The 10,321-nt window shown below is 45.5% G+C and overlaps 1 protein-coding gene across 1 annotated transcript in view; it reads right to left on the bottom strand.

Annotated features, from left to right (window-relative positions):
- Positions 1-9,787, bottom strand: part of PDE11A (phosphodiesterase 11A) — a 140,161-nt gene extending 130,374 nt beyond the window's left edge. The window contains exon 1 of the mRNA XM_075430867.1: positions 8,996-9,787. Within this exon, the coding sequence (XP_075286982.1) occupies positions 8,996-9,787 (792 nt within the window). The remainder of the gene's footprint in view (positions 1-8,995) is intronic.
- Positions 9,788-10,321: the final 534 nt, after the last annotated feature.

Below are 10,321 nucleotides of genomic sequence, written 5' to 3' on the forward strand. Positions count from 1 at the left end.
TTTTCTCAATACATTTGAAGAAATAGAATAGGTTATTAGAAATTAAAACAGTTTTAACTTCCAAACAAAGCTTCACCAACTGCATTTCAGTGTTTATTTTCAGTTTAAGTGGTTCACACATTGTTAGTAAAGGTACAGGTTTTGTTGTTTTGGCTTTTTTTTTTTTTTTAAACATAGGAGAGCTCTTTGAACTTTGAAAGTAAATATGTCCTTTTATATCCTTATCAAAAGTAGTAAAATTTATGTGAATATTATTAGCATGATTTAGAACAGAAAAAGCATAATCCTAAACCAAGTTAGCTATGAGTCAAATAATGTAATGGAGAATGAAACCTGCCTGAATACATTTCCAGGAATTAAGTGTTCACGACAAAGACACTGTTTTCCTTCTCAAAAGTCCAAGGAGAAAGGGTTTAATCTAGTGAAATGAACTAAGTGACTCGGCCAAAGCTGACAGCTACAAGGAAAAGCCATTTCTGATTTTTTCATTATTTGAAAGTACTGCTTTTTTATCACACAGAACAGAAGAACACAAGATGTGCTCAATTAACAGGCCTGGCCTACTATATTTTACAGTTCACTGCATAGGTGTTTGTTTTCTTACAAAGGGTTCAAGAGAAAAAAACACAGTAAACTTACAGCAGAATTTCTTTGAATATACTGTATTTAAGTTACTGAGTTAGCCAAGTTGTATAAAAAATAAGTAATAACCATAATGTTTGACAATATTGTTAACCTGAGTATTATTGTACTACCAAACTGCACAGGATTGACAAATTTGATTTAATGTACTTTTGATTGACTTTCTATAAAGCCATTCTGCAGGAGCCTCTACATTTACAGAAGTAAAGAAACTGAAGTTGGAAGAGACCTACTCAATTTCTTAATCATGCTTCCTATGAGTATATAATACATAAACTTTCATAGAAAACAAAACAAACAATCCAAAAGACAGCAAGTTATCTGTATAACATATAATAAAGCATAACATTAAAAAAGCTAAATACAAATAAAAAATGAAGGCATCTGGTCTGTTCTAGATATTCCTCTCTAAAAATCACATATAGTACAAACTACATTGCGCATAAACAAGAAACAGAAACCAAGTAATAAACCACTACAGTAGATATGGCCAAAACCTTGTAGAGAAGAAACTCGCATACAAAAAAACAAGTAATAAATCAATCTCTGAAGAGACTTCCACGTAAAGATTGCTGCAGCTATTCCTGTCATGTCCCCCAAAATCCCTAAAGCCCCAGAGACAAAGGCAGTAGGAGAACTAGTACCATTCACCAGCATCTGAAACCTAATTCTCCCAAGTAAATAAGCACACTTCAGTTATATTGTGACTATATAGCGATAGCAATATCGCTTATAAGATAAAATCAATAAAACAGTTAAGAAAGAGCAAAAGCTCAGCCAACTCTATTCCTTCACTCCCAAAACAATACTCGAAAAAAGTAGGGAACATTGACCCTCAAAAATTCTTAATGCCCAGATTTAAAACTGAGTAAGTCCATATATAGTATGAACTAAAAAAGCTTACTTTGGAAAAAACCAAAAAGGTCTTTGTTTGCAATGATGCAATACTGAAGTTCCTGGAGGTTTTGTTTTTGGTTTTTTTTTTTTAAAGTGTATCAGTAGTTTTGTTTAGTTTGATTGGTGGGGTTGTGTTATGTCATTTATGTTCTTTCCTGACCACCATTTCATTTATTAGCTAGACAACAGACATAAGTAACAATGCATGTGGTCTGCTTATGACTGGCACAAAATTAATGGGGGAAAAAAGTATAGGTAATCTTTCTCAGGAATAAATAACTATAAAAGCACTATAGCAAGTTTGCAGACATGACTGCCAAGCTAATAAGCATAATTACATTTCATGCTTCATAGTCTGAAGCTGATCAACAGCAGGGATCAGAAAAGATTTCTCTGTAGGACGACATTACCCACATCCACATGTAAGGTTTTTGTTTTCTTCCTTCAAAACAAACTCCTGATAGATCACCAACAGCACAACAGTAAATCAGGTTGTGGTCTTGTGTGTGGCAGCTTCTGCGCCCTTCTGCTCTGCTTGTATCATTATTAAAGAAAAAAATGTTTACAGAGAAAAATATTCTTCCAATTTAAAATATTTAGATCACACCCACTACTGTTTGCTCCATCACAGTGGGTCTCTGTGCCCTTCTGTACTGGACCTGACTGACGCGCTGCTGGGAACCAACTGCGACCATTTCCATGTTCCCATCTCATTCCAACCTCATTCTGAGCCAGGTCCGAGTGCTGATCTCCAAAATAGTCATGATTATTTATAGAAAATATATACACACACAGGGTGGCTTTAAAAACCTGATACTCCTCTGAACAAGGAAACAAACAAGGCTCCTGGGAGTTTCAACAGCAGCCTGCATATGGGTTTAAGCCTAGCACCTGCAGGTGATTACTCAGGTGAGCAACACGTGACTTCAAGTGTTACAGCAGCTGTATAATAAGATTCTTGAATAATAAATTGAAAATATCTTATTGTGACAAAGCAGTAGTGTTATTAACTAAGCCACATTCATTTTTAAATGCGCACTGTAGAGACACCAAGCTCAGCTGCACGCAGTTGCTGTTACCCTGTTAATGCACAACGCTGCTGAGCCATCAGCTCGAGCTGTTTATATTTCATCACTTGTCAATAGGGCTGTTTTAGAAAAGTAAAACAAATTAACTTGCATAACGATGCATGTATGCTTGTTTAACTTTGCTATTCTATAGAAAGACTACACAATAGCATACAACTGTAAATAACCAAAGTAAAACATCCATTTGTTTTGAAAAATTGAAAACCAATCAAACAGAACAGCAAAATCCTTTACCAAGCAAAGCCACAGCTTTGTCCAGTCTTTGGCTTGTAACGGGATTTCAGCCAACATTTGAAGGGCCTAATCCTGCAGTTCTCTCTCGCAGTCACTGACCTGCTCTAACAGTGTACATGTATTTCCTTCTCCCAAGGAGGTTATAGCCCACAGGGCCACCAGTTTCACACCCGTTCCACAAGGAAATTTTACAAGTGTCTGAGGGAAAAAAACTGAGAAAGCCCATCTTCTTCAGACAGATGGAGTGGCTGAGCAATAACCTGGTTGAAGTCTGGCAGCTTACCAGAAGATGGCCTTACAGAGGGCTCAGGAAAAGCACGCCAGCTCTCCAGAGAGCTTTAGCCGCTCACGTTCTGCACGGCCAACAGCCCAGGGCCTGCAGAAGGAGGGAGAGCTGGGGAGCCAGGCCCCACAGCCGCTCCTCGTGAGGGGCCAAAGGCACCGGGGCAGCTGAGAAAGCCAGCCAGCCAGACTCGTTTTTTTAATTATTAAAAAAAGCTCCCCAGATCACTAACCTGTTAACACCCTGAAGTCCTCCATGCCTGTGCTTGCCTGGGAGCCTATACCCACCCTGAGCATCCCTTCACACCAGCACCGAAACAAGGTGGCACGACATCCTTCAGGGCTGAGTTGAAGCATGCAAGCCCCACAGAATGGCTGACAATTACCCAACAGCCCCCGAGGGAAGGAGATCAGACTACTTACACGTGAGCACAGGCAGACTCCTTCCCCTGGCCCTTTGCTGCCCCGCGGCTCCCGGCACTGGGACTTGTGGCAAACAAGCCCCACCTGGGCACCCTCCCCGGCAGCCACCAGCCCGCCTGGTGCTTGTTCCAAACCGATGAGGCAGCCACCACATAGGTACCCCTGGTAGCGCTGCAGGATGGGCCACTGCCTGCCTGGTCAGCCTCCTCTGCCTCACACAAGCATGGAGAGGAAGGTGTGTTCCCCTCATGACACCCGGCGTACACTGCCTTGTGCAGCCCTGCCTGTCCTGGTGATCCACATGAGCAGCAACATAGAGATACGAAACGGTATACGAGCCCTTGGGTGGCTTTGGACACGTACCCTTCTACACAGCCCTGGTATCTACCAGAGGCTTCTGCCCCTAGTGGACACCTCCAAGGTGAGAGCGTTGGTGGTGTGACCCAGCAAGGCCTTAGGATGTTTTACATGTCAGTCAGAAGCCGCTCCCTGAGATGTATGGAGCAGGGAGGTGATGGGAGGCCAATAGACCTCCCCAGCTGCTGCCCCGAGGGCTCTCCGCTGCAGAGATGCATGAGGGTGCTGCCTCTGCAGGCAGATCCCTCTCTCCCAGGGGTCCCTCGAGGCTGTGACAAGAAGGATGTGTTCACCTCTGCTGGGCTGCAGATTCGGGGGGAATTACAACATCCCTCCACCAATTTACTGGCTCGTACTCACAACTTAACATTTTCCTAAATTTTGTGTGGTGGGCTGGAGTGTCCTTTTGTGGAAAGCACGTTAGAGCAGTTTAGTTCTTTACTGTTGCAATTATCTCCTGCATTCCCTGTGGTACTTCCTAGTCATGTTTAATGAATAGTAAAAAATATTTTAACTCATTTTTTCTGCATTACATGGAATTTTAAGAAATTATTGTTTATTCTGCTTCCCAAGTTTCCCGCTCCCTGCTCTCTAAAGACCAACCTCTGTCCTTGTTAAGAGTTAGCACTGAAATGAACACAGCTGTTGCTGCTTGCTGCTCCAGTGCTGCTGAATAGAACAGCACCTAAGCGCTTCCCACGTGCAGAACTGAACCTCCCAGGACGCGGTGTTTTAATGCTTTAACTGCTCTTTAAAACTGAAAGAGATGCACCGTTAATACTGATGATAACAAACAGCTACACTGTGTAACTATATGTGGCTCCTGCCTGTTTGTGTCCTTCTACACCACCAGCCTGTCCCACACGGATGCTTCCCGGATGAAAGGTTTGCACCCATCAGCAATAACTTTGTAATGCCGTTCGGGCACAGCAGGAGACAATGAATGCTCAGAGCTCACCCAGAGGGCCTGAAAAAGACAACATCGATGCCCGTACCTAGGTGTTCAAGGGTGTTTAAAATTTACTGTAAAGGGTTTTGTGTGCATTAGCTGTATTACACTCGGCCTAAACTTGAAAGAGGTAACAGGAGAGTCCAGAATAAAGAGAGTTCGATTTGTCTTTTGTTTTGCTTGATTTTAGTTCCAGTAAAGTGGTTAAATTTTCTTTTTTAAAGACTTGAGCTATACTGAAAAATTATTTCTGATCGTCTTTTATGGCACTTTCTCCAGCTTACAAAAACCCATGTCTTAGCATGACTCCGTTTGATACTTCTCATCTCTTTGCTCCCTACTTTATTAAAACACCCATCTGGCTGGTAAGCCATTTTTCCTTCTGTCTTTTTAAGCTACTTTTTGAATTCCAAATTTAACATAAGGTGTACAGAAACTTTTTTCAGCTGACACTGGCAAATGGAAGAACATATTTTTCACAACTTTCTGATGCATGCTTACTCTTCTAAAGAGTAAGATTTTTTTTCACCAGATAGACGAACTTGGGATGCTACTAAATTATCTCCCAACTTTTGCACATGTAGAGGTATAGCAATAACCAAACACTACTTGTGATTTAAAATCTTTGTTATTTAAACACTGCTTTAAAAGATGGAGCAAAATTGAGATCATCAGTAATTTCAGCTAAACGTCACTGACGACCTGTGAGAAACAGGGAGGACACGAAAAAAATCCATAGCTTTAAATAGGAAATCTTAAATTTTTAAACAACTCATAAAAACTGCAGGTAAAGGTTTAATGGCCTCTCTGCCTGTGTACTTACAATATGCTTAATAGTCTTCATATATGACTGCAAAAGCTACCTCTATGCTCTGTTAAAAGGAGCCTCAAAGGACATTTAAGTTCCAACTTTCCTTGCCAGTATGATCAGTCTCTGCCTCCTTTCCTGTTCTCAAATATTCTGTAGTGTTAACTCTTACAGATTAGATTATATATTTTACAAACCGTTATAATTATAAACTCACTTTAATAAATAAAACTTTTGATGTCATGAATAAAATCAGGCAACTTTTGAATCAGTCATATGACATTCACCTAAACCTTTGCATAAACAAAGTATTTGTCAAATTCTCTGATGCTGTAAACCTCCAAAAAGTTTGTTCAACCACTGCTGAACTTCATAAATCAAATTACAATGAGATGTTATATAGTTAGTTTGCTGTTGAAAGAAGAGATTGTTGTACAGTCCTTGATACATAATATTAATTCCAAACCTTGTATCTAAATATGCTTATTTAATTAAAATTGTTCACATGAGCAGGTTTTGAAAGTCACTCAACAGCAGTAATAATCAATGGATCACGGAAAAGCCTCAGCGTATTACATGATTTGATTTTTTACTATTTCTTCTCTTTAGAAAAACAAATGTGTAATTGAAATCTTACACTATCTCTGAAAGTAACACTACAAGTCATTTAGAAATATTTACTAAACCAGCCAGTCTGCATATGGGCACAGGGGGCTAACCGTGTGAAGCACATTACAGGACATGACAGGGTTTAAATGTAGTGTTGATCGCACTGAGGTCGCATTAACGGCAGTAGTAGATGACAATACAAGCAGGCATACCAATTTGTACTCGATGGTAGAGTTCCAACTGGTATCTAATCAGGGTCTGAGAAAATAAAGATGGTTGGATGATCATAAAACAGATTTCCCAATACTGTTAAACTAGCTAACGGATGATATGGAAATATTTTTGCCTATTTTTAAACAAGTTTGTTAATTTAAAACACAAGCAAAAAAACTTTAAATCTAGAGGAGTTTGTCTGACCTAATATAATAAAAGGCCTTTTCCTACCCAATGGGTAGCATCAATGTAAACACTCTCTTCAGTGGACAAAACGGTGCTGTGCTGTCACCCGTTTTTCTCCAACTCCATCTGGCAGCCTGACAAAGTTTCCTGGTGGTGCTTTGTTTTTTACCTGACAGTTGGTTAAACAATTCCATCACCAGTGGCAATGCTGACAAAAATAATATCATTATATTTATTAATTTTTAAAGTGCTGTATTGTGAGCACCACAATGATCTGAAGTGGAACAGCTGTCATTTCTTCACACACACACGTATCTGGGCTTCCACAGGGCTCTTTATATTATTAAATTAGAAAGGTCTCCTTTTAATGATACACAATGGATATATACATGCTAGGTAAGAGAAGATAAGCTGTACTAACTCACAAATGTAACAGAAAGCAGATCCCTCATTTTATTATCAAGCAAAACTTTCATTAAAGTTGCAAGGTCTGAAGTTTCTTTTGCGCTAGAATTAACCAGAAGTAACTCCACTGAAAGCTGGGAAGTTGCAATTGACACAATCACAGGATGAACTTGGCTTAGAACTTTCCCTTCTACTGGAACCAGTGTACTTACTGCTTAAATACACAATGAACTGTATTACTAATAATATTTTAATCGATTTTGAATAGGAGCCAGACAAAAGTATAATACAAATAGTACTGGGAATGGCAACTGGATGGATTGTTTTTCACTTTTCTCTGCGAATGAAACAGACAATGAACTGTTTAAAGTAGCTGGGCTTTTTCACAGGGAAGTGAACACAAAGTGAACAAACACTGAAGAGAAAGTAATACAGTCCCCTAGGACTAGAAAACACTCTGCCTCTCCAGCGGCGTTCTCACCTCCAAAAAAAGGTGGCCGGAGCTATCCAGAGTTAAAAGGAGTGATTAAGCTTCTTCCTAGCCAACCTCAGGTATCCTTTACCTGAGTTTAGCCACTTCAGACTATTGAGAACATCTTCTGCTTGATCCCCAACAGCAGATATTTTGGAAAGTGTACAGTCTTGAAAGTGAAAGTCATAAAAAAATCAGATGGAAAGAGAAAGCGTGTAAAGGAGGAAAGGAAAAATAAAGGAAGAAAGCAAGCTTAGATTTTTTCACAGGTGGTCCAACAACTCAATCACTTTAGTCTGAATATTACAGCATATTTACCATGCTCTGTTCTTTCCCTTTGAACTCGGGGGTTGGGAACCTCTGTCAGTCTTGATCTGTGAGGTGCCTAGTATTTTTCACTGCTTGACAAATAAATAAATATTCAGCCCAAACTACATTTACCCTGGCTCTGCTGTATTTCAAACAAAAATAACCCTCGTTATTTTTCAACTTTCTTCCTTGTTTGGTTTGCTATAAAGCATCATCCTTTTTTAATGTTTATTATTTTTGTTGTTACTGTAGAGCAAAATGAGACATTGGGCAATGGTTATTACTAAAATTCTTAAAGACATACATCTCCCACCTTTCTAAAGCTTTCCAAGATCCTAATTTAGAAAATCTGTCGCTCTGTCGTTCTTAATTTTCTGAAGAACCTCAAATTGTTGAGAATGTCTCACACTAATAAGCACTAGAAACAGCCTATAGGGTTGAGAGAAGCATAGGTTTCAAGCCAGTAAACGGAATGCACTGTTCTGCCTCAAGTCACGCGGGCGAAGGGACATTTGTCCCTGCTGAAGTCAAAGGGAATTTTTCCCTTGAAGCCAGGACTAGATTTTCACAATTCACACGGAAGCCTCCGTAAAAGTAAACGGTGGGGAAAGTCCTCGCAGGTGAACAGCAGGACTGGTCGCACCACCCCTAGGAGCAGGTTTGAGAACAGAGGCCATGCGGCCAGAGCGGGCACATGCGACGGCACAGACGCTCTTCTGGCGGCGGTGAGATGGGTTCGGCAGCGGGCAGGCAGGGAACGTTCAGCCAGACGGAGCTTGCAGAACACCATCACCGGCGCCGTCACGAGCATTTTTGTTAAACTTTTCTTCAGCCGGTTCCAAAAAACGTTCCGAAAGCGCACGAAGCCGCCCGCCGCTCCCGCCACACCCCGCGGCCCCGCGGCCCCGATCCCGCGGCCTCCGTGGCCCCGCCAGCCCCCCGGAGGGGGGCTTCCCCCTCCCGCTCCGCGCAACCCCCAAGCGGGGACTCCCCGGGGGCGGGCAGGGCCGGGCGGCGGGGGGTTCTCGGCAGGAGCCCCGGCCGCCGCGGTCTGGGGGGGGGGGGGGGGGGGGGGGGGGAGCCGGGGGCAGCGGAGCGCCGGGAGCCCGCCCGGCCCCTACCTGGTAGGCGTCGGGGATGTTGACCGTCTCTCCGTGCTCCGCCACGTAGCCGATGATGCCCTTGCCCCAGGGCACCTGCACCTCGTTGCTGTTCTCGGTGGAGCCGCTGGGCAGCAGCGGGGTGCCGGCGTGCACGTCGAAGAACTTGGACACCAGGCTCTTCTTGCCGGCAGCGGCCCCCTCCACGAGGAAGAGTGAGCCCCGGTCGGCGTCCACCATGAGGCAGACGAAGATGAGGATCTTGTAGCTGAGGCTGGTGAGGTCCAGGTCGTTGGAGATGTCCTTGACCAGCTCCAGGAAGAACTGGCGCTCGTTGTGCTCCTTGAGGTAGCGCTTGTAGTCCAGGGCGGTGGGGGGGTACTGGGGCAGGCTGACGCGGGACTCCAGCAGGGCGCTGAGGATGTGGGCGGTGGTGGGGGGCAAGGAGCTGGCCTTCCGCAGCAGCGCCCGCCGCCGCACGCTGCTCAGCGGCTCCTGTGCCCGGCCGTGCACATGCTCGTCGTAGGTGAGGTTGACGTGGATGGCCTTGGAGCGGGCGAAGCTCTTCCGCAGCTCCTTCTGCGAGGCTCGGCGCTGCAGCCCCCCGCCGCCGGGCCCGGGGCCGCCGGGGCCGCCCGGGCTGCCCCAGCCGCCGCCGGGGCCGCCGCTGCTCCGGCGCTCCTCCGACGGGCCAGCGGGAGTCTTAGGGACCGAGCCCTTCCTCTGCAGCCACTTCTCCACCAGCTCCGGGTGCCTCTCTAGGAAACTTTCCACCGCCGCCACGTCGAGGCCGGCGTCGGGGGCGGCCGCCATGGCGGCGGGGGCGGCTCAGGCCGCGGGAGCCCCCGCCGTGGCCATGCCCCTACGACCGCCCCGGGGAGCGGGGGGCTGCCGGCCTGCCCCTCGCCCGGGCCCCTCCTCGGGGACGCGCCTTCTCCTCACCCCCGCTTCCCCCCTTCACCTCCCCGCGACCTCCTTTGCCTGCCCACCACTCTTTATTATTATTATAATTATTCGTATTATTCTAGGTGTTCTTCTGCTCTCCTCCCTGCTCTGGCTCTGGCCCCGGCCCCCCGGTGAGCCGGGCCGGCGCTGCTTCCTCGCCTCTAGAGATGCTCCGGGAGCGCTCGGGCAAACCCCTCCTGCCAAGTGCTGTCAGTGCTGGCGGCGGCTGCTGCGTAACCCAGCCGGCGGACCACTGAGGAGGGAGGGGAGGGCGGGGGGAGGACGCCTGAGCCGAGAGGGGGGGCAGGCGGGGGGGGGGGGAGGGCTGCCGAGCCCCGCGGCGGGGGGAGGCACCGCCGCCCGCCGGCGGCCTCCGCGGGTCTGAGCGCGCGGGGTGCCCGG

The sequence above is a fragment of the Opisthocomus hoazin genome, chromosome 9 (assembly GCF_030867145.1).
Source record: "Opisthocomus hoazin isolate bOpiHoa1 chromosome 9, bOpiHoa1.hap1, whole genome shotgun sequence".
In the NCBI taxonomy this organism is placed as follows: Eukaryota; Metazoa; Chordata; class Aves; order Opisthocomiformes; family Opisthocomidae; genus Opisthocomus; species Opisthocomus hoazin.